The 25,505-nt window shown below is 36.2% G+C and overlaps 1 protein-coding gene and 1 long non-coding RNA gene across 3 annotated transcripts in view; one reads left to right on the forward strand and one right to left on the reverse strand.

The window, feature by feature from the left end:
- Positions 1-2,908: 2,908 nt before the first annotated feature.
- The window catches only part of cdh12a (cadherin 12, type 2a (N-cadherin 2)), a 50,206-nt gene continuing 27,609 nt past the window's right edge, over positions 2,909-25,505 (forward strand). The window contains exons 1-6 of one of the 2 annotated variants that reach the window (XM_042718348.1): positions 2,909-3,395; positions 15,101-15,491; positions 20,543-20,837; positions 23,659-23,778; positions 24,291-24,458; positions 24,968-25,155. In XM_042718348.1, coding sequence (XP_042574282.1) covers positions 15,258-15,491; positions 20,543-20,837; positions 23,659-23,778; positions 24,291-24,458; positions 24,968-25,155 — 1,005 coding nt within the window. In that variant the 5' untranslated portion in view covers positions 2,909-3,395; positions 15,101-15,257. Of the gene's footprint in view, positions 3,396-15,100; positions 15,492-20,542; positions 20,838-23,658; positions 23,779-23,984; positions 24,180-24,290; positions 24,459-24,967; positions 25,156-25,505 lie in introns of those variants that run through there. The other variant, XM_042718349.1, reaches the window with a different exon arrangement.
- LOC122136203 lies at positions 21,766-23,197 on the reverse strand. Its single transcript, XR_006154013.1, has 3 exons — positions 22,980-23,197; positions 22,848-22,899; positions 21,766-22,509 (listed from the first exon to the last, which is right to left on the reverse strand). It is a non-coding gene; the product is annotated as an uncharacterized LOC122136203 (long non-coding RNA).

A 25,505-nucleotide genomic window follows, 5' to 3' on the forward strand; every position in this document is an offset into this window, starting at 1 on the left:
TCTGCATTTATTTATTAAAATGCAGTAAAAGCTGTAATTTTATTACATTTCAAAACTACCATTTTCTATTTTGAAATATATTATGTATAATTGTATAAGTGTAATTTATTCCTGTGATGACAAAGCAGAAATTCTAATATGCTGATTTGGTGCTCAAAAAAAACATAAAAACAGAAAGTTGAACATTGTTGTTCTGCATAATATTTTTGATAGATAGAAAGCTCAAAAGAACAGCATTTTTTTAAATATAAATCATTTGCAACATTAAAAATGTCCGTACACCACTTTTGATCAATTTAATGTGTCCTTGCTGAAGAAAAAAAAAAGTTTAAACCTTTAAATGGTAATGTATGAATTAAGTACAGAAACTAGACATTAAAGGTGACATTTAAAACAGATATGTTTATTTGTCTGTAAGGCACATAATACATAAAAATAAATAAAAATTAAAAATTAAAACTCAATTAAAAAGCAGCCTCAATTAAAAAATGTAAAGCATTCTGAAATTTCATTAAAAATACAATTGTGAATTCTAATCTTCTAAGCCATTTGCACACAAACACACACACATTACTCTGCTAATCACTCAAAATGACAGGCAGCACAGATGTTATTTGAGGTGAAAGCCTGAGCTGTAGGAAACATCATGCACACTATGACCACATCTTGATTTTATTACGGACAAAGCAAAAAAAAATATATATATATATATTTTAAAAAAAATGTACTTAAAAAAGCACACTTTTGCTTTCAAACATACTTACTGTATACATGTTCAAATTTCACCACAACTGTGATCATTTTTGTTTCAGTTTGGCCACCTGTATTATGGTTCTGACTTTCTCAGAATATGGTTTCAGTGATCAGATCATACAACATTTCAGAACTAATTTTCTAACCTTCTGTAATCGGATCACTGAATGTTAATACCAGGTGCGAACAGGGCATATTCACATCTGCCTCTTTCGATTCACTATGTGTGTGAGTAGTTAAGAGATCACAGACCGTATCTAGTAGAAGCTCGACTCACACCTGGAGGCCTGGATGATCTCAACGCCTTGATGGTTTGGCCTCCACTAAAGCTTGCAGGACTTTAGAGACTTTCCACCCCCACACTTGTACCCCCCTCACTCCAAAAAAAAAAGAGTATGTGTTATAGCCCACCATGTGCTGTGAGGATTATCTCTTAGTCTAACTCAGGATGGAAGCTTGCCATGCCATCTGCTCCGAGGATGATCAGACTCAGGGATTTGCGCCAATGCCTGACCGGTAGTAAATTATGGTAAAGTGTTTGTGATGAGGAAACCCAAAAACACAAATAACAGCACTCTGTATCACCCAGCATGTTTTTAGCCACACCATTACTGTGCTCAACGGTTTGCATATGTAGGTTGTAAGTAAATGGAAGACCGGACTGGGATTGGAGTCACAGTTAATGGTCCAATTATAGAAGATAATGGTGCCTTGTTTAACTACTTACTGGTTGTAGGTAGAGATATTTAGTTGTTGTGCATGCTGTTTGAATGTGTTGCATCTTGATATAAACTGCCCAGAGTCAGCACACTTTTACTCCATTAAGCATAAATGGCTTTAAAGCCCATTTTGCTGTTTACACACTGAACAGTAATCTGTGCTTACCCCAAGCTCCTTGTTTTATGTTTTCTTGCTCAAGCTGAATGTGCCTGTGATTGAGTTCTGTGAGATTCTTTGACCACACAAAAAAAATGGTAATTCCATATTATGAGATGCTTCTGATGGACATTAGCACATTTAATGACTTGCAAACTGCTGCAAGAATGTGCTGCTCAAGATGACATGTAAGGAATAATTGACAACGGGCCTTTAAATTATTAGAAAAATAATGCACAGGTTGCACCTCAATTATTCCACTTATACTACAGTTGCCACACCTCAAGACATCAATCAGACAGGGGTTAAATTGGGATTTGATATATGGGGGGTGGGGGGGGGGGGTCACTATGATTTGGGGCTTATATATATATATATATATATATATATATATATATATATATATATATATATATATTAGTGCTGTCAAATGATTAATAAATTAATATTTAATAATTATATTACATTGAGTCAGAACTAACACTAGGCGCATTTCCATTACAGATTTGCGCAAAACTTTGGCGATATTTTATAAATGTCGATAAAAAAGTATTGCGAAATGACGGCGTTTCCATTAACCAATGTTATGTGACTAAACCGTAATCTGTTGCCTCTCGCGATAAGTCATGGCAACGTTTCCATCGTTTCCATTAGGCATATTTTCAATTCGCAATTTCAATTTGCGCAATTGGAAGGGTAATGGAAATGCACCTACTATGTACAGTGACAAAATATTTTCATCAGAGTTGTTTAAAAACTTTTTAAATATTAATTTATTCATTAATATTTTATTAATTTTGAAGAATACTGAATATTTTTTTTGTGCAGAAGAAAAATACATGTGCATGTTTAGTCTCTAGAACTACGGTAACATCATGATCACATAGCGCACACAATGCCTCTGCACTTACGCCCAATTTCTCTCAACATGGCAACATGAGAGATGTCAGTCAAGTCATGGGAAACAAAGTAACTGGCATTAATTATTTGAAAAAGTAACTCAGATATGTCCTTCTAAATTAAAAAAGTAATGTGTTCATTTACTAGTTACTTAAAGAAATTTGATTATGTAACTTGCATTAATTGATTAACAAAAAAAAAAAAAAAAAAAAAATCAAAGATCCATAGACAGTTGGAAAAGTGAATTAGCAAGAAAATTTATAGAGTACACTAATGTTCTATGTTAACTGATTGTGACAAAAAATCCTTCATCTCATTCATTGAAAATCTCTATATCCCCTGAGGGTAACGCAGCAAAGCTGACTACGATGACTATGTTTAGCACTGGTGGGACCCGCATTAATCCAGCAATTTAAAGGAGGAGGACAGCCAATCTCTGGGAGGGAAGTAACGGCAGACGAGCAGCCTCAGACACCCACAGGCACCCAGTACCAAGAGCATCAGTCCTGAGCGCATATGAGTATTACAGCAGCTAGCCTCACTCTCTCTCTCACTTCTCTGTCCCCTTGACACTGCAGGGGTGAATACTGAATTCAGCAAGCGCTTCGCTCTCCCCCTCATTCTGTTTTCACAGAGCTCTGCACAATGCTCAGATGAGAGAGGGAAAGACAGTGTGTTAGAGAGAGAGAGGCCAAGTTAAAGAGAGCCAAAGAGAGAGCGAGAGGGCAAGCGCATTACAGAGAGTGATTGAGGAGAAGACCAGAAAGAGAGCGTGTGCACGAGATCGAAGAGTTTATTGCAATAGCAACTGGATGTCTGGATTACGCCGCTTTAATCCTCAGGAGACTTTGTGGGACCTTTTGAAGGTATGAGCAAATTTTTGTTTAAACAACCTGTTTTTAAAGTGACCACAAAGAGAATTTCTTCCCCATTAAATGTGAAAAACTGAATTGCTGATGTAGATCTTCTGCAGTTGTTGTGCGATCGTTGTTTCTTACATGAGTATTATGAGTCAACCACTCTGGAATGAGACACATCCTGTAAAATACAAGCGCTCATGTAGACATGCGTAATGTGTGAGCGTGGTTTTGAGATCTAACTGAAGCATGTGATGGGTAGTTTGCGGCTGTTAAGCAGATGCTGGGGTCAGTTCTTGGTGATGCACTGGTTAAGGGTAAAATATTTATCCTAAGTGAGTGCTGTGATGAATAAGAAGTGAATTCTTCCAGTATTCAAGTCAATATAAGGCTTACTGTAAATATGTAAAGGCAGAGTTTACTAAAAAAATGAATTTACTCACCTCTTGCTGTTCCAAACCTGTATGACTTTCTTTCTTCTGCAGAACAAAAAAAGAGATTTTGAAATAAATGTCAGTGCTTTTTTGTTTATACGATCAAAGTAAAAAAAAACTTTGTGTTTAACATATGAAAGGAAGTCACACAGGTTTGGAGTGACATGAGGAAGAGTAAATGATTTTGGGATGAACTATTCTTTTAAGATTTCGCACAGATTGCGTATGGTTCAAAGATGTTCTTCATGAATTTTAACATCAGGCATTTTTTTCAGAGTGACGGGGATAGAGAGTGAATTCGGAATAAAAATGGCAGACAAAGGCACATTTTATTGTCATACTGTCAGTACAGAACCTTGTTTCAGGTATCAAACCAAGAAGTTCACTTAACAAATAATGACACTGCACATGCCAGAGGGAAAAAAAAGACTCTGTGGACAGACCCCCTGAATAAAGTCTGGCTGAAATCTCCAGTCATTTCCTTTAAACTACAATTAGAATGACAATGTCCTACCTGAGCATCTGTGTATATCTGAGTTGCCTCATGCCACTGTATATAACAATGATGGATGATTCTATGTTTGAAAATGTTACCATTTTATGACAGACTAAGACTAGTTTTATGCCTGCTATTTTTGTATTCTTGCATGTTTGTGTAATTATCCCATTGTTTGCATATTAATCACAGTGTAATGTACACATTTGCATTTGCCAAGGAATCCATTCAATATTCATTAGTTACCAAATTAACACACAATAACATTTGTTCTCTATTTCCCAACGGCACAGCTTTCAACATCTCACCTCTGCTGATAATAGTCCGCATGGAAAGCCATTGTTCGAGGTCTTAACATCAGCCATGTGTGTTCAGACCTTCAAACGCTAGTACATCAGAGTCTAGGTTGTTCTCTTGGGCTTCATCTGGAAGGGCCAATAACTCTGTGAATATGAGATTAGACACAGTATTTCATTGGATCTAAGACTCAGAGGACAACAGCACAATTAAACACATCTCTTTATTTACCACAGCCTACATTAATGTGGTGGCTAAATACAGACTGAGACAAAAGCTATGAGAATGCTGGAGAAAAAAAAAATAAATTAAAAAAAAAAAAATATATATATATATATATGCTTTACATTACTATTTTTACTTTTTTATTTTATAATATCCTATAATTTACAATATAATTGTTTTAATTTAAATTGTATTTTTGATAGACACAGTAATAACTTTGTAGATGCAATACATAAACACTAATAAAAAAAAAAAAAAAAACTCTAAATTGTATTTATTCTATGCAATTCTTCAAGAAACAGTTCACCAAAAAATTAAGTTAAGTTTTTCCAAACCTCTGACTTTGGACAGTAAAGAAGATATTTAAGAATGCTGGTAACCACTGATTTTCCAAAACAAAACAAAACAAAACAAAACAAAACAAAACAAAACAAAACAAAACAAAACAAAACAAAACAAAACAAAACAAAATAAAATAAAATAAAATAAAATAAAATAAAATAAAAATGGGGTGAACTGTCCCTTTAGTACCAGCTATACTACTCCTCTATTACTGGATGTTGGTCAAAATTCGATATTGGCCATGAAACTCAAGGTATGATAAATCACTCTACTGTTCCAAACACAACAGAATAAGAAATCATCATGACATGGTACAAGGTGTATATGGAACAAATAGCCTTAAAAGGGCCATGAACGTCTGCTCTTCCAGCACCATGACAGAATTAATGCTCAAATCAACCTGAATCAGAACCAGGTTATCAGAACAAGCACTTTATTTGAAAACACACACATACTGTCCTGTATGTGTCAGATATTGATCTGGTGAAACAACAAGCAAACACCAAATTTGCACAATATATTGTACATTTAATTGCAATTTACTTAACCACACAAGTAGACAATAGTGTTCCCAAATGTGGTGACCACATCACAAATCAGGGATTCAAAATCTAATTTGAGCAGAATGTGAAAATTAAAAGTTTATGATGCAAAAAGAATAATAAATATTTAAAAGGATACTCCACCCCAAAATGAAACTTTTGTCATTAATCACTTACCCCCATGTCATTCCAAACCCGTAAAACTTTGTTCGTCTTCGGAACACAATTTAAGATATTTAAGCCACAAGGATGTGCTGTTTTCTTTCACATCAAAGCTAAATACACGTAGAAACAGCGCATCCTTGTGGTGCGGATGATACAGAAGAGCATACGCAGCATATGGTGATATGGAGAGACACAGAGGAGAGCTTTTACGAGTTTGGAACGACATGGGGGTAAGTGATTAATGACAAAATTTCCATTTTGGGGTGGAGTATCCCTTTAAGATTCTGCAATATTTTTGTGATAGTGATCTGGTGAACTCTTTCGACAGACATTACAGATGTTGAAGCTCCATTGAAGCTCTTTGATGCTATTTGAATAATCTCAAATCATTCTTAAGAACATGATCATCAGGTCTGACACAAACTCGTGGGGATCATGCAGCTCAAATGATGCTGTCATTAAAGCAAAAAAGGAGAAAACCAAAATTCTTAAACATCCAGAGATGCATGCATGTAATAATACACACATAATACACTGCATAAATAATACACCGCATAAAACAGCATTTTGCATTTCCAAATCTGTAAGACCTTCGTTCATCTTCGAAACACAAATTAAGATATTTTTGATAAATTCCGAGAGCTCTCTGATCCTCCAATAGACAGCAAGGATCCTAACACAATCAAGGCGCAGAAATGTAGCAAGAGCATTATTAAAATAATCCATGTGGCATCAGTGGTTCAAACGTAATTTTGCGAAGCTACGGGAATACATTTTGTGCACAAAGAAAACAAAAATTGTATTCAACTGTTCGTCTCCTCCGTGTAACCCTATAATGCCAAACATATGCAACATATGTATGCGGATACATTGTTTTTTGTTGTTTACGTTTTGATCTGAACTTAAAAAAAATGTATTGGCGTACATATGTTGCATGCGTTGTTTATGTATGTGATACTCTCCAAAATGGCATTATAGGGTGACGCTGATGAAACAAATTGTTGAATAAAGTCATTATTTTTGTTTTCTTTGAGCACAAAAGTGTTCTCGTAGCTTTGTAAATTACGGTTGAACCACTGATGTCATATGGATTATTTTAAAGGGATAGTTCACTAAATATTTAAAATTGTGTTATTTATTAATGTTTTTAATTTGTTTTTAAACCCGTGAGACCTCCGTTCATCTTCGGAACACAGTATAAGATATTTTAGATTTAGTCCGAGAGCTTTCTGTCCCTCCATTGAGAATGTATGTACGGTATACTGTCCACGTCCAGAAAGGTAATAAAAACATCATCAAAGTAGTCCATGTGACATCAGAGGGTCCGTTAGAATTTTTTGAAGCATCGAAAATACATTTTGGTCCAAAAATATCAAAAACTACGTCTTTATTCAGCATTGACTTCTCTCCCGGGTCTGTTATGAGCGCGTTCACAGCACATCCGGTTCGCGAACGAATCACTCGATGTAACCGGATCTTCTTGAACCAGTTCACCAAATCGAACTGAATCGTTTGAAACGGTTCGCGTCAACAATAAGCATTAATCCACAAATTACTTAAGCTGTTAACTTTTTTAACATGGCTGACACTCCATCTGAGTTCAAATGAATCAATATCCCGGAGTAATTCATTTACTCAAACAGTACACTGACTGAACCGAGCCAGATAACGAACGAAACATTGACTCGTTCTCGAGTCAAGAACCGGTTGCATCGGTTTTCGGATCACCGGTAGTGATGGGAAGTTCTGTTCTTCTCCGTGAACCGGTTCTTTCGGACAGTTTGATTCAATAAACGGGTTGCCGAAAACGGTTCACCAGTTTCTTTTGCGCTCGACGTAATGACTTCATTGGCGATGATTGCCCTTGATTCAAGCCTTCGGTTTACCCGCGCTCATAACATTAGCACAGAAACAGTTCAGAATCAATCACCAAAAGAACCAGTTCGGTTCAGACACGCTGCTGTGTGTCAGTCTGAATCACGCATGCGCAGTATCATCAGCTCCTCGGTTCTCGAACCGGACGCGTCCGACAGAAACGGTTCTTGACTTGAGAACGAGTCAATGTTTCGTTTGTTATCTGGCTCGGTTCAGTCAGTGTACTGTTTGAGTAAATTAATTACTCCGGGATATTGGTTTATTTGAACTCAGAGGGAGTGTCAGCCATGTTAAAGTTAACAGCTTAAGTCATTTGTGGATTAATGCTTATTGTTGACGCGAACCGTTTCAAACGATTCAGTTCGATTTGGTGAACTGGTTCAAGAAGATCCGGTTACATCGAGTGATTCGTCCGCAACCGGATGTGCTGTGAACGCGCTCATAACAGACCCGGGAGAGAAGTCAATGCTGAATAAAGTCGTAGTTTTTGATATTTTTGGACCAAAATGTATTTTCGATGCTTCAAAAAAATTCTAACGGACCCTCTGATGTCACATGGACTACTTTGAAGATGTTTTTATTACCTTTCTGGACGTGGACAGTATACCGTACATACATTCTCAATGGAGGGACAGAAAGCTCTCGGACTAAATCTAAAATATCTTATACTGTGTTCCGAAGATGAACGGAGGTCTCACGGGTTTTGAATGACATGAGGGTGAGTCATTAATGACATAATTTTGATTTTTGGGTGAACTATCCCTTTAACGATGCCCTTGCTACGTTTCTGTGCCTTAATCATATTAGGATCCTTGCTGTCTATGGGAGGGTCAGAAAGCTCTCGGAAGTCATCAAAAATATCTTAATTTGTGTTCCGAAGATGAATGAAGTTCTTACAAGTTTGGAACGACATGAGGGTGAGTAATTAATGACAGAATTTTCATTAAATATATGGGTAAACTATCCCTTTAATTTTTACAGTCATTTCAAAAAATAAAAATAAATCATTACAATCATCGAATTAAATATAGTTTGTATGTATTTATACACCACATGCATTGTAGCTGTATAAAGCCATATAATGTGCAAATAGCTTTGAAGTGATTCACTTTATGTAAATTTATTTTCAAGATTAAGATTCATGAGAACAACACATAGGCCTACACATCTTTGTAGTGACACAGGGAAGAAGGAAAAAAACACTTTCAACAACAACAAACATACTGTATAGAATCACAGAAATAAAAGAGGTTCCAAACACTGCAGTAACTAGAAGCTCAGTTAAATAAAAATATTTGCTAGTGTGGGTGCTGAAAATCATTCAGCCTTAGGGAGGAAAGCATACACTCCTTTGAGCAGCACATTATATTACAGAGAAAGAATAAAGAGCAGTAAGAAGCATTTTTATGGGCCACAGTAAGATTTCTCAAATGTAACATGTTTTCATAATTTATACTGTGATGTTCACAGAAACTATTTTTAAAAAAGGATGTTCATTATGAATGGATGACAGGCACAATTAAGCAATTTGTGGGCATTTAAATATCAGTGATGACTCACACCGGAGTGAGATGAACAGATGTTTGTCCAAGACTCCAGTTTGCAATAAATCATACCTTATCAGCCCATTCACTAATTAATCATGCTTATAAAATGCCATGTTTGACATACATAAACCTGTTTTTTTTTTTTTTTTTTTTTTTTTTAATATATGAACACCAGTCAAAAAGTTTGGAATAATTAAAAACTTTATGTTTTTGAAAGAGGTGCCTAATGCTCACCAAAGCTGAAAAAAAAAAAAAAAAAAAAATAGTAATATTGTGAACATTTATTACAGTCTAAAATATTATAGTTTTCTATTTCATTTTATAATATCATTTATTTCTATGATGGCAAAGCTGAATTTTCAGCGGTCATTTCACCAGCCTTCACTGTCACATGATCATTCAGAAATCATTCATAATTTTGAATGGTGTGTATTATAATTTATACAAATATATGAAGCAGCAAAATTAGCTGTCAGCATTGATAACAATAAGAATTGTTTCTTGACCATCAAATCAGTGTTTTAGAATAACACTGAAGACTGGAGTAATGGCTGCTGAAAATTCAGATTTGCCATCACGGGAATCACTTTTCTCATCCCTAAGATGGGTAAATGTTAATGCATCCTCTAATCATGACAATCATTCATGCAAGAAAGAGAGCAGTAGAGCATAAGAGGGCAGACATACATACAGTACTTTTAGAAAAGATCATAGAGTTCAGAAACCCATGTGCCCAAAAGTCACGAAATGCATAACTTACATGCACACCCACACATCTATTTCCAAAATGCCCTGAGAATCCAAAGACTTGGCCCTGTGAAGTCCACTTCTAGGTCTTGCTGAGCTAACCATGTTGTTTCTGCTATGCCCTCTTGTTGAGCACAAATTTAAAAAAGATTTGTATGTTTTCTCTGAGGGGCTGCAATTGGCCAAGGGCATACATGAGGCAACTTATCCAATTTCAGCGATGGTGTTTGGGCAGAAGGATTGAATAAATCCACAATATGATAAACAAAAGTAAAAAACCGCAGCCTTTAGTTTCAGTCTTGAAATGGAAACAAAACAGATCTTTATATTTTGGCAGGTCTTTATGTACTTTGACAAGTATGGGTAAAGGCATGACCACAAAACTTATTTGGTGACAGCAGACCGTGGTTAATATGATGTTTTTTTTTTTTTTGATTGGATATATTGTTCAGTCGACCTTTTATCTAATATTTACAGCCCATGTTTTCTGTTTCTGGTTCACTTGAAATTTTGCAGGAATACATAATATATGTGTTTCTCCGGCTGAACGGTTGATAATATATTGACTCTTATCTATCCCTCAAAACCTTATTTCCGCTTGTGTCAAACGCAATATGCTGTCTACGCTGACTAATGTCTATTATTTTTGAGTAACAGTGCTTTGAAGGGGAAAACTACCAATATACTCTCTGACATACACAAGTTAGTTTACCATTTACAGAGAAAGTATCTTCCTGTCTTCTAGCTAAATAAGAAATTGCAAAATGCACTTTCAATGGTGATATATAAGTATGTGCATTCTTCCTCTGAGACATCACTTGGTTGTACGTCTCTAGTGTGGTTGTGACTCCTCAGCCTCTGCTTAACATCCCTCTCTTTCTAACATGATATGACAGCGTAACTTCACTGAATCTGCTGGGTGATGCATGCTAGAAAGTCGCATGTTTATTCAGCAACAGACCCAGAGAGTAAAGTTCACTCACATCACCTTACATCACATCAGCCTGAATACACCAGTTAATTCATTTACCACAGACTGGCAGTAAACTTTCATACATAACAAAAAAAAAAAAAAAAAAAAGAAAAGACAATTGCAAAATAATGAGGGCATAGTTTTAATGTGTGATGACCTTTGGACAGACACCGAAAGTGCTCTTTCTGGGTGCACTGCACTTGAGGTCTTTGAGCTTGTTAAGTGTTGAGACAATTGCTGAGGTTTCTCCATGGGGAATAATAATATTGCTGCAGAGACACAATGTCCTGCCAACCATAAGACATCTCGCTACTACGGCACACAAGAGGTCTCCAGGGATTTGTATTGCAATCATTTGCTCTGCTTGGTGGTCTGTCTGGTAGGGCTGCAACTAACGATTATTTTGATAATCGATTAATCGGTCGATTATTTTTATGATTAATCGATGAATCGGTTTATGTACTTATATTTTAGTTTTGCCCATTTTTTTCCCCAAGTAAATTATTAACAAAGGGTCTTTATCATTCAACATAGACTTTTTAGAGATTTTAACCATTTTGCATTTGTCATATCCTCATCAAAAACATACCTGGAGTTGTGTTTTATTATGTGTTAGTTATCCTTTGTCGAACTCTTCTGCAATCAAAACACTGACCCATACATACTCTAGCAAATTTCACAAGGAGATTTCAAATAATGTTTTCACCATGGCATGGCTCCTAAAGTAGTTTAACATCCCGAACAAAGCTTATTAAGGAATCTTTCAGAACATATTTTCACGAAGAATAAGAATAAAAACGGAAATAAAATTGCAGTAAATTGCATTTTATTATTTTTTTCCTGTAAACACACAGCTTATACCTGGGAAACAGTTTTTATAGCTTATGCTGTGAAACTGTAAACAATCCTTCGAATAAAGTGCCAATGGCATGAAACCTGAATGGAACTCACATTTTAAAGTAAAATCCATCAGAAGGTTGTCCAGAAAAAAAAATTGGACACACACAAAAAACCTGCTGTGTGAAAAAGAGCAGTGAATGCTTAGAAAAAAGTGCATTTCAAATACATTTAAACATTAACCTCTCTCAGTCAGTCATAATTAGGCTGCAAGACTTAATTACGAACTGGTAAACGACAAAGCTTTATATGTTAATTGTTAAAAAGCAATGTTATCAGCTTTTACGACTAAACATTTGCAAACAACATTGTACTGCAGAATCTGCACAAATAAAAGTCTGCACACTGTGATTTTCATCGGATTTAAATATGTAGTGGTCCTTATAACCAGTGCAAAATTCAAAAATGTAATAAAGCGATAAAATGTTAACAAAACCGCTTATGCCTGAACTGACAGGAATTCGACTACCTGTGGGAAATGAGGCAGGAACACTATTCACTCATTATTTGAGAAAAACTTTGCATTGCAGTGCAAAAAGGTCAACATCATGTCCAAATGTTCAGGGCTTAACAGTAGGCTTGCTCTCTTTTTAGAGGATATGTTTCCTGCCGCAGAAAACAGCCGCAGTTTACAGGTTACTTTTCTTTTTTGAAGGCTCAAAGTAAAGTGCTCCCACATTTTGGATGACCTCGTTCGATTAGTTTGATCTTCTTCCGCTTTTTTCTTTTTCTTTCTCGAGCTTACTCCACTGCCGCCTGCCTCACCCATCACGCTGAATGCTGCAGAGTGCAGAGACGCTGTGCGGGAAGCACGTGACATAAAACGAGGCCAGCTATTGGCTAGTCGCTACTTCTCCTGCTGTACTGGCTGAGTAAAAACCTCCGGTGGCTCATTACTGCCACACTTTGGTCACCGCAGATTTAAAATATGCACGAAATGAGCCGCTTACGGCAAATAAAAATTATTTAGCAACGAATCGATTACTAAATTAGTTGACAACTATTTTAATAATCGATTTTAATCGATTAAATCGATTAGTTGTTTCAGCTCTACTGTCTGGCACAAGCTCATATACTGTTTGTTGTCCTGCCCTCTTTATCTGCATGGATTTTTTGCATGTTGCAGCAAAAAAGCACTTCTAACTAAAACATATTTAATCTTCCATTCTGTCAGATTTGTGCATGTTGTATAAATATTAAACCAGTATATTAAGTTGGGGCACAGTATGTACTGTAACAGGTGTTGGGTTGGAGAGGGTGGGAGGAAATAAGTCCTGTGAGAATATGGGAAAATATTGTTTTATCTCGTCCCTCCATTGCCGTGCTGTGAAATCACTGCAGTGCTCTTCTTTTAAAATACATGATTTTATTATTTTTTTTTTAACTGTGTCTTGCTGATCTGGATTTGGCAAACTAATCATTATCCGTACAGTTTAAATATTACCTTACTAATATAAAGAAGAGTCTAATCAATTTATTTATTTAATGAACATATGACATATATTATACTTATATTATACCATGTGGGTAATATTGCTTTTATACAACAGTTGAATAAACAAGTTAATTTTGAGAAAATTAGATTTTAGACACAATATTGCCACAGAAGAACTAACCATTGCTCCGAGCAACACAGCAGTGGCATTCTAAATGAATCAGTGCTTTGAATGAATCAGATGAGCAGATGATTCAATGACTCACTCATACTAATATTAACGACTTTTGGCCCTGAATGAATTCGCTTTTTTGAAAGAAAAAAGTGGGTGGGGGTTGAGTTAATGGTTTAATGATTGCATTAAGTCAGTTGCTTTGTGCGGAATAGCATACTAGCATATTATATAGTATTTTTTTTATTTTATTTTTTTTTTATTGTAGGCTTAACTAAATATTCCAGAAATGGTAGGACTAACAGTAATATGGTAGTAAGCTATTCCAAGTCACTTGTTTAATCCCTAAATGAATCAGTGTTTTTTAATTAATTGTTTGAGGGAATGACTGAATGACTCATTTGACAGTCATTTCATTCATGAATGAATTAGTGTTTTTGAATGAGTCTAGAGCAACTAATTGACTACTAAAGAGGTTTATTGGCATAATGGTGTAACCTGCAGAAAAAGTTAGTAAAGACAAGTGTCTAATTGTGGCTTTATTTTAAGCATGTGGTGGTGGAAATGCTGTATATAAGATGTATATTGTATGCTTAATGAATATCCCAGTTTTTATTTATTTATTTATTTATTTATTTATTTATTTATTTATTTATTTATTTATTTATTGTATTCTGTCTCACATGAGTCTAATGTAGCTTATTTCTGATTTGAGAATTTTTTTTTTTTTTTTTATTGTGTACAGTATTTATGTTAGAGTAATAAATAAGCTCCATTACTTGTACTCCAGTCTGTTATTGATTCACTTATTTGAACACATTCACCCAGTAACTTTAGAACCAGCTGTGAATCTCTGATAGTGTTTAAAGAAGTTTTTGCCTAGCATGGCCTCATTAGTTACCTCCATTCATACTGTTATATTAATTAACATGAAATATTTAGATCTGCTACACAATCAAAATTTTAAGCCTTTGGCTGATTATACCACCTTAATTCTCATACTTGGTACAACAGTGATGGATAATCCTCTTGTATGTACAGGTTCTCTCTATTTAGAGTGTGATTAAGAGGAAAGTTGTCTGGTTTGTGACCTTAAGCATCTGGACCGGCTTTTGCTTCATGTGACATACCATCTGTGGTTGCCACTTACCAGGTCAAAAACAACCCTCCTATTCAAGTGGGACCACCTCATTTTCAAGACTAATGCATTGAAAATTAGCACAGAATTGCACATCCACCACTTTCCTGGAGGTCTGCCAACAGTTGTTCAACTCTTGCCAAACTCCCTCGTTCTTGCAGTCTTTTTTACATGCTTGTTTCTCAAACCTTCCAGTGCTAAATGTGCTAAACGAACTTGAGTGAGCCAATTTGCTCAGCATTTGTAAAGGCCTTCAAGTGAGATTACATTATAGCTGAACAGACAAAGATTTACACTGCAAAGATGAAAACATAACAGACAGTTATTTTGTCTTCTGCTTTCATTGCATGCCAACATGATACCCAGACACCTCTCCAAATCCTCATAATCTCATTGATTTAAAGTGCCGTTACTTCTTTTCTCCTGCAGGTGGTTCACTAAAATTTCAAGCACCCCAGGAATTCCATGGATGTTAGTTGTTCCATTCCGTTGAAGCTTTGTGGAGTTCTTCATATTGGATTCATCGCTCCTTTGCCGTCACCATAAAAGTCACCTGTATCCATCTTTGCACCTAAAGGTTGTTCCAATGCTCATGGGGAACTGTCTGCTGCTGTTTCTCTGGTGCCTCTTAGACAAAAGCTTCGTCTCTCCCCTCCACTCTTCATCCCAGAGCAGGATGGGGAAAGAGCAGCACAGGAACTTGATGGCACATAGGAAACACGGCATGATGGGAGTTCACAGAGTCAAGAGAGGATGGGTGTGGAACCAGTTCTTTGTTCTGGAGGAATACATGGGTTCTGATCCGCAGTATGTTGGAAAGGTATGATGCTATATATTCTCAGAGTCAATGTTTAGGGTCAAAGGTATTGTGAATAGATTGGGAATAAAACTGTGGGGTGTTCAAAGGCTTGAACTAGAGCTTGTAGTTATTCTTTCATCTTCCCTTCCCTTTTTTCATGACAAGCTTTGAGTTGCTTGAAACTAAATATTCTATGTACCACATAACATGGATCATGAGTTGAGCAACCAGATGTTGCAATGGAGACTGCAAGACGTGATTACATATAACAAGATAAAACACATAATATCAAAGATTTTTTTGTTGCAGTACTGTACATTGGAATACGCAGAAAATTTTGCATATTCATACATACATACATATCATTTGTGCATTCAGATGTATGCTAAATGTACAGACGCTGGTTTCCGCAGATTTGCAAGAGCATCGAATAATGCAAGATGCTCTCCGAAGGTAATTTATTCAAAGCAGCAGAGAAACTGATTAAAGTGTAGCGACTGAGAGCATGCAAATAAAGCATTTTGAGCATCTGCAAAGTAGGACGTATATGCAGTTTTATTAACTGCAAACTGTTAATGTGATTTTAATGTGGTTCACTTCATTAGTTTGACCATTATTATTATTATTATTATTATTATTTTTTTATTATTATTATTATTATTATTATTATTATTATTATTATTATTTGTCATTGGTCAAACAAAATGACAATCTAATGTCATCTTTAAATCTATGGGACATGTTCTGGTCCACCAAAACTGTTACATGTCAAGCATAAAAACGTGGATGTTATAATCTGAAACCATTTAATTAGTATTCACAGCAATGGTAGAAGGTTAAAAGGGCCCCATATTGTATCCCAGGCTGAAAATTCAATATCAAGGTTCCCTACAAAGGAGGTTGGGATTGAGCACCATCAGTTAAAATGGGATCAGGGCTAAATTGAATAGTCTGCAGTCAATGCCAGTGCAATCAGTGTGGCCTAACTGAGTGCTGTCTGTGCGGATGCACATTGGAAGACAAGGGCTTGTCACAGGTGTGTTCTCAACAACATGCCACGTCTACTTCTGTTGCTGTAACACACTGAATAACAACTCACTCTTTTTCACTCAAGATCAGTCAAATTACACTGTTGTCTGTAACCTCTGACTTGTATAACCCAAAAAACAGCAGTAGCAAGAGCAAATAAACCTTTAATTGCAAACAAGCATGGTAGCTTGTGACTATAAATAGAGTTTGTTGCTATAACCTCCTTTAACTCAGGTCACTGAAAGAATATTGCTTACAGGCTATTTATGAATTGCATGGATGATGCTCATGTTGGCATTAAATGAGCAAGCTGCTATTTAAATAGAAATGATTAACCGTTGTTGACATTTTATCATCACTGTTATTTTATAATTTTCTTAACCATTACTAATAATGTAGGTCCATATAATAGAATGGGCTGAATTTGCATATTCATTAACATATTTTTTTTTTTCGAACAAACTAATATTGAACAGAATAATATAACTATGGGTATCTATGAAAATTTCCAGATTCTAAAACATGACCTAAAATATACAGAATGAATTTCTATATTATTTAACAGATGATTTAATCACTACAACCAAAATCTAAAGTTTAAAGTATTAAATTATAAACTAACATGAAATGTATAATAAAATATGTGGTGTAAATAAATAATTTGTCCACCGCTGTATATACTGTAGGAACAGTTTAAAAGAAAAGACCCCAACATATGGAACACATACAATTTGGACCTCAAACTAAGGTACAAAAAAAGGAAAAAAAAGAAAGAAAGAAAGAAAGAAAGAAAGAAAGAAAGAAAGAAAGAAAGAAAGAAAGAAAGAAAGAAAGAAAGAGAAAAAATTGTATATTCCCTAGTGCCACTGCCAAAAAGTGATGTATGATATCTTGATTTTAAGAATCAGGGTTGTTAAAATGAATATTGCAGTTCATCTGGAATTCAATATGTTCAGCTGTAGTTAATATAATAAATTTTATATTTACAACCCCATTTATCTGGCACAAAACAGTGAGAATGTCAATTAGAGTGAGAGTATACTTCAGGAGTTACATAAATGTTCTAATCAACATGAAAAAATCAAAAAAGGACATCAAATTCTGCCTAACATGCCATCTGTGAATATTCATTTAAAAAATTCATTAAATGTAATAAATTGCATGAATTGATTTACATGAACTATCTGAATGAAACAGTCTATTCAAATGAAAGACTACAAGAGATCATATTTAATTATTGCCTCAGCTTGTTTGACTGTAAAGCAAAACTGGATCACTGTAAAACTGATGTGCAGCTGAAAAATTGTGATAAATTAGTAGTGCAGTTAATTTGATATTTTTTAGCTCACATACTGTGTTTTGTCTGACACGTTGTACACTTAAAGGGTTACTCCACCCCAAATGAAAATTTTGTCATTAATCACTTACCCCCATGTCGTTCCAAACCCGTAAAAGCTTTGTTCGTCTTCGGAACACAATTTAAGATATTTTTGATAAAACCGGGAGGCTTGGGACTGTCCCAATCTCCTCTGTGTCTCTCCTCATCACCGTAGCGCCATTTTGGAGAATATCCAAACGCAAACTGTGTACGCTATTCTGTGTCAGCCGTGACACAATGATTCGTTTTCTACATGTATTTACGCTTTGATTTGAACGAAAACAGCACATTCGGGCAGCACGGCTGACACAGAAGAGAGTACGCTGCTTGCGTTCAGTGGATATTCTGCAAAATGGCACTATGGTGATGCGGAGAGACACAGAGGAGACAAATTGTTGAATAAAGTAATTATTTTTGTTTTATTTGAGTACAAAAAATATTCTTGTCGATTCATAACATTACAGTTGAACCACTGATGGCAGATGGAATATTCTGATGATGTCTTTCATACTTTTCTGGACCTTGACAGTTTAATTTACTTGGCAGTCAATGGGACAATCACAAGCCTCCCGGTTTTCATCCAAAATATCTTAAATTGTGTTCCGAATACGAACTAAGTTTTTACGGGTTTGGAACGACATAGGGGTAAGTGATTAATGACAAAAATTTCATTCTGGGCTGGAGTATCCCTTTAAGACAGTAGTTCCCAATGTGTCTTTATTAGATCATAACACTTTACACACCTGCCATATGGGGAGACTGTGATCAGAGGTGGCATCATGGGAAATTATAACACATTACATCATGCAATGTTTGAGCTGCCGCCACAATTAAAGTGGCATCACACATTAAATGTTACATAAAAATTACATGACAGGAAAAACTTTAATTAGAGCAAGCAAGAAAAACCTTGTAATGGGGAAAGAAGTAGTTCTTTCATTGTGTGTTTTGTGCTTAGAATGTGAATTGCACATTATAGGCTACTCTCAGTTCAGTTATATCTTGTTTAAAAATGAATGGATCAGTTTGAATAAACGTCAATATGACTATACATCAGCTGCAACAATATTTGAAGTTTGAGAATGTTGGGTGCTCAGTTAAACAGTCAGTTCTTTCTCAGTAGAAGTAAACTGTAGAAAAATACTGGGTCGTATAACTTTGAACTGTAACTGGAGAAGCTGTCTGAACAGCTTATTTGCAGATTGTGGTCAAATATATAATGTTTCAGAAGTTGTCACAAGAAAGCCTTTAATTGGATTCTAATTTGAACGTTTTGCAGAGTTATTACAGTTATTTTGCTAATTAATTAAACTACTTTTGGAGATACACCAACAATTAGACACGAGTAGAATAAATATTGTCCTCTGAAATATAAAATGTGATTTCAAACAAACCATTTTCATTTCTAACAGTCAGAGAACTTCTTACATTTTCATTAATGTGGACAAAGTTACCAATGTACTTTATCAAACATTTCTGCAAGTTTTCTTTTTGTCTTGATTTTCCCATGTGAAGCAAGTTACACTTCTTGTTTGCCCTTTGCAGTAAGGATATATTACCCCACTGTCACATTTTCTTTCCAAGTATGACCTTTTCAGTAGAAAATAACTCTTCTTGAGAGCCTTGCCTTTTTTCTTGGTATTTTACTGTCAACACTAAGCATCATCCTTACCTTTAAACACATTCTGTGAGACCATGTACTACTATATGTCCACTGGAGGTCACCAATTTAGGATAGTGTATTTTTAATTTACTGGCCTCATTGGCATTCATAAAAATTTGGTGATATAAATAACTAACTCAACACAGATTAGCTCTATCAAGGCTGAGTTGTAGCTCATGGATTATCTGCTATCTGCTAAGTGAATCATTTGATAGCCTGTTGTACCCTATCTAATGCATTATTTATTTATTTATTTTATTAGTTACTTGGCAGGACGACAGGATTTAGCAGGACAGAGTTCCTCATCCTTTGAACATTGTGCATCCTTTCACATTACATCAGTGATTTTTTTTTTCCTTTCAGAGTATTAATTCCAGAACTTCAAACTTAATCCTTTCTTTCCAGTCAAACTCAGTTTCACCCCAGCTGAAGAATTTGCTGTTTCCTTACGCTTCCTCTGAGTTGAAAAGATAACAGTTTCCTGCAACACTCTATAATCTTAGAGTCCTTATGTTTTGTAATCTTTTGTTTAGCGGTTTTTTATCTTTTCTGAAAAGAAAAAACTCCCATACAGCCATTATATTTTCAGTTGAAGAATATCTGTGCTGTAAATAAATCAATGTTGTTGAGCCGCTAACAGAAAATAAATAACTGAGAGTTATCCACATCAATCCCCTTTGATATCCTCAAACAGTATGGGCAATAATATGCCACCCACTTCATTAGCCAATGTGTAGTCACATGATCAGAGACTGAAATACTGTAGGATTGGTTTGGATAGGCCAAATTTGATTTAGTAAATGGATTAGAATAAATTGTCATAGTCCCATTGGATATGCTAGATTTGTGTTTTATAAATGATTATGTCTTATAACAGAAAGGTGTCTGGTTTTTGTTTGTTGATTTGCATGTATTAGCATATGTTTACAGGTAAATTACAGTAATGAGTATTTACTCACCAGCTTCCAGTGAGATTTCTCATTGTCACTTTTCACATTTCAGCTTCACTCTGACCTGGATAAGGGAGATAGTATGGTGAAGTACACGCTCTCAGGTGAAGGAGTTGGCTCTATTTTCACGATCGAGCCAAGCACTGGAGACATCCATGCCTTAAGGAGCCTGGACCGAGAAGAGAAGCCTTATTACACACTGAGAGCGCAGGCTGTGGACGTGCTCACAGGCAGACCCTTAGAGCCTGAGTCTGAGTTTATTATCAAAGTCCAGGACATCAATGACAATGAGCCAAGGTTCCTGGAGGGCCCATACTCGGCTACCGTCCCAGAGATGTCACCCGTCGGTGAGTTCACTTCTCATTATATCCCAGATGGTTGGGTGTTTGATACTGTGAGAAAATCTTGGCCTCAGAGCATATTGCTTTAAAGTAAGATGAGAGCCGTTCATTCTTGATGTGACTATCTGAACTCTTCTTCTTTATTGTCCACATACATATTCAAGGTCAGTAAAAGATGTTAGACATTAGTCTGTTGCTCATAGTAATTAACTGCACTTAAGCCCTGCTGGAAAAATGGCTTAAACCAGCCTAAGGTGGATAGCTGGTCTCCCAGCCTGGCCAAGCTAGCTAAGCTGGTATGTTTTGATGGTTTTGGAAGGATTTTGGGCACGTTTCAGCTGGTCAGGCTGGGGACCAGCTGGCCAGCAAGTCTGATAACTAATCCCAAATGTTAAATCTTACAGCAAATGCTGTGGAACACTGCTTTTCCCCTTAGAAAAGCATTCACAACTGTTCTGACTCATATTTCCGAACAACATTTTTGAATTGATTACTTTGAAGCCCATTTTTTAGATTTGCATCCTAGTGCAATGAGACAGTATGCAGCCTACTCACATGTACTCACATTTTTGTACATACACTTGCGAGAAAATATATGAATATCAGATGTATGACAAATAAAACTAAGAGAGTAGGAGAACTGAGCAATATGTAGTCACAATAAAAACTGAATTACCAAATATAGACCTTAGTCAGGTCTTAGACATCTTACTGAATTAATTGCAGGTGAAAACAAGTCTGTGAGAGAAAGAATTATAGTCTTTACAATGGCACGCACTATATAAAGGTCCTAGATCCTAAATAAAATTATTTTACTGAGTTTTTGTTTACAGATTCTTAAAAAAAAATTTTTTTCAAAGACATTTTGTCAGCTGATCGATATTTTGTTTAACAACAGTACAGTTCATTAAACGCACTGTACTTCTATCCCTCAGAGACTCATTTTCATTCCTGTCAAAAATTAAATATGGTGCTACCCAGACTAAGGTCTGTTGTGATGCACTTTCGAGTTTAACAGATTATCCACAAAGAAAAAATAAATGTAGGGTGGGAATATAGGTTGTTTATTGGATTTTGAGATGTGGGTGATGCACTCAAAAATGAGTGCAAGATTGCAGTTGTTAGTGAAGGGGCGTGTTTTAAGCAGACTAAATGACTGGAAAAGTCGCGCATACATCACCATTCATTGATAGATCAAGTTATGTCATTTTGATAAAACATGAAAAATATTTCTCTGGTCATTATATATTCATATTTATATGAAATGTTAGTGCTATTTAATGTGGGGGAGTACATATTTATATTAAAACCTATATAAAACCTATAATTATATACACTGTAAAAGTGTTCGGACACCTGACCATTACAGGACTTTAATGACATTGTCTTCTAAATACATCCCTAACAAGCCCAGTGCTAGAAAAACAGCGTCATTATCCCTCCCCCACCAAACATTACAGTTAGCACAATGCAGTCAGACAGGTGACTGTCTCCGGGCATCCTCCAATCCAGACTCGCCCATCAGACTGCCAAACAGAGAAGTGTGATTCATCGCTCCATAGAACATGTTTCCACTGCTCCAGAGTCCATGCTTTACACCAGGGGTTCTCAACTCTGTCCACTTTCCTGGAGAGTTTAGTTCCAAACTTGACCAAACTCAGCTGCCTGTCTAGTGATCCTGAAGACATTGATTAGCTTGTTTTGATTAGGGTTGGAGTAGGGGTGGGTGACATGACCAACATCTTTTATCACAATATGATTCATTTTATTTCACAGTAACAATGTACTGTATATATCAAGAAATGCAAAACTGATTTAGTCAACAACAGTGAGAGATTTCCTCTCTTTTGTTGTTTGATTAACATGAATGATAGACAGCAGGAATATTAGACTGCTGTCATTTTAAGAGCTGCCCAGATCCAATACTGTTACACATGTGTTTTCTTTCTCAGCTGTTTGCTTTCCCTTAAAGGATTTGTTCACTTTCAAATTAAAATTTCCTCATAATTTACTCACCCCCATGTCATCCAAGATGTTTTTGTGAGACTCCCACCATACAGTTTTTAACCTGAAATTAATGCAGTGGAAGTTAGGAATTCTTCAGCTATGGAATCACCAGAGCGTCTGTGACTTTTACGCACTATGCACCTCAGCTCTCGGTCACCCTACTCTGTGACTTTATCTCCTGCTTCATGGTTGAGGTGCTGCTGTTCCTAAATGCTTTCAATTTCCAGTAATGCCTCTTACAGTTGACTGTGGAATATCTAGCAGTGATGAAATAACAGCCTTATTGCAAAAGTGGCATCCTATCAGAGTACCACACTTGAATTCACTGAGCTCTTCAGAACAATCCATTTTTTTCACAAATGTTTGTAAATGCAGACTGTATGGCTAGATGCTTGATTTTATACACCTGTGGCAATGGGTCTGATTGAAACTATAGGATTCAATCATTAAGATGTCCATATACTGTATATTTGTATACTTGTTATTTGTATACTGCTTTTAATACATACTGTTGAAGCAGCTTACAAAAAAATAGTGCTTTACAAACTCTAGTGAGCAAGCCAGGGGCAACATGGACAAGCAAAAACTTTCTGAGATGTTTAAGCTGATGAGGAAGAAACCCTTGGAGGAAGCAAGACTCAGCAAGGAGCCCTTTCTCCTCGGGCTGACACATGATTAAACAAATTGAGACAAACATAAACCATAACTCTGTTACACAATGTATGCTTGTTTACAATTGCGTTTAAGTACAATTGTCTGCATATGGCAATTCTAGTTTTGTTTTATTGCCTCTTATGGTCTCTTTCATGTTTGTAATCAGGCACATATGTGACGCAAATAACCGCCACTGACGCTGATGACCCTACTTATGGAAACAGCGCACGGATTGTGTACAGCATCCTTCATGGGCAGCCCTACTTCTCTGTTGACCCCAAGACAGGTGAAAGATTTATTTTTGGGGAGTTGTTGTATTTAACACAGTGGTCTCAAACTCAATTCCTGGAGGGTCACAGCTCTGCAGAATTTAGCTCCAACCAGCTCCAAATCACACCTGCTTGGAAGTTTCTAATAATCCTGATGACCTTGATTAGCTGGATCAGGTGTGTTTGATTAGGGTTGGAGCTAAACTGTGCAGAGCTGTGGCCCACCAGGAATTGAGTTTGAGACCAATGATTTAACACATGATCTTTTGCATTCTGCTGAATTCAGCACACCCTTCTGCCCAAAGCCTTTCTGCTGCTTTGCCTTTGGCATTTTATTCATGCCCTCATCTCCTCATCAAAAAGTAGCTCCTCTGAGATTAACTATTAGGATTGATTAGTCTTTAGAAGAATGTCAGAGGTTCGCCTTTTCTTGATATAGCTCACAAAAGCATTGAAGCATAGATTAAGGATACATTTATGGTGAAATGTATATGTACTCACATGCTCTCTGTTTCTCTCTCTGCATCAGGAATCATAAGAGTTGCCTTACCCAACATGGATAGGGAGGTTAAAGAAATGTACCAGGTGGTCATACAGGCTAAGGATATGGGTGGCCAGCTCGGAGGTTTAGCTGGGACCACGACCATCAATATCACTCTCCGTGATGTCAACGACAACCCACCACGGTTTTCTAAAAGTATGTTCAAAAGCAGATGTGCAGGAATCATAATAGAGTGCACTGAAGCTTGCAGTATACTGTCAGCATTTCTATATCAGCAGCAGTTTATCCCTGGGGTTTATCTTAATGTGAATTTAATCTGGTTTCATATTTGCTTTGCTCTTTGGAAACCTTAAACATGAGTCCATTATTTGTATTGTTTAATTCAGTTAATGGCTGCCACCGATAACAAAGATGGGCTATCTTCAAAACAGGGACTGAACAGTAATGCATGACCCGAGAAGAACCTCAAATTTACAACTGGCCATGATTAAGTCCTCAAGGGCTCTTGCCAAACACAAACAACTAAATAGAGTTGAATTTGCAAATGTGATTAGCATTCTAGCACTTTTCTCCAGAGCTGCTAAAGTGATTAGAGGATGATTGTTGTTAACTACCTCTCAGAACAATTTCTAAATGTAAAGTCTTACGTCTTTTCCTGAGGGGAGAGTTTGATCACTGAGAAAGGTGTTTGTGAATCTCGACAGGTATCTTTCACCTGCGCGTTCCTGAATCTTCACCTGTGGGCTCGTCGGTGGGGAGAGTCAAAGCTCATGATCTGGACTCTGGAAAGAATGCTGAAGTGGAATATAGCATTGTTCCTGGTGACGGAGGCTCCATGTTTGATATTTACAGCAATAAGAACACTCAAGAGGGAACAGTCATACTAAAAAAGGTAGCGTATAACTTCTAGTAGTAATATTTAGGCATGTGACTTTTTATATTTACACTACTGTTCAGAAGTGTGGGCTCAGTAAGACTTTTTTAAAAGATGTCATGTTTCAAAGATGTCAAGTCAAGTCACCTTTAGTGCTTTATGCAATGCAGATTGTATTAAAGTAGCTTTACATTGTTAAACAGGAAAGTAGTGTATCAATAATGCAAGAGGACAATAGTAAACATTCAGTTTTTCAGTTCAAGTCTGTTCATTGTTGATTCAATTATATCACCATTCAGCCCAGTTCAGTTATCTTCCTATAGAAGTATCTTATGCTTACCAAGACTTCATTTATTTGATGAAAAAAG

Source organism: Cyprinus carpio, chromosome B2 (assembly GCF_018340385.1).
Source record: "Cyprinus carpio isolate SPL01 chromosome B2, ASM1834038v1, whole genome shotgun sequence".
NCBI lineage: Eukaryota > Metazoa > Chordata > Actinopteri > Cypriniformes > Cyprinidae > Cyprinus > Cyprinus carpio.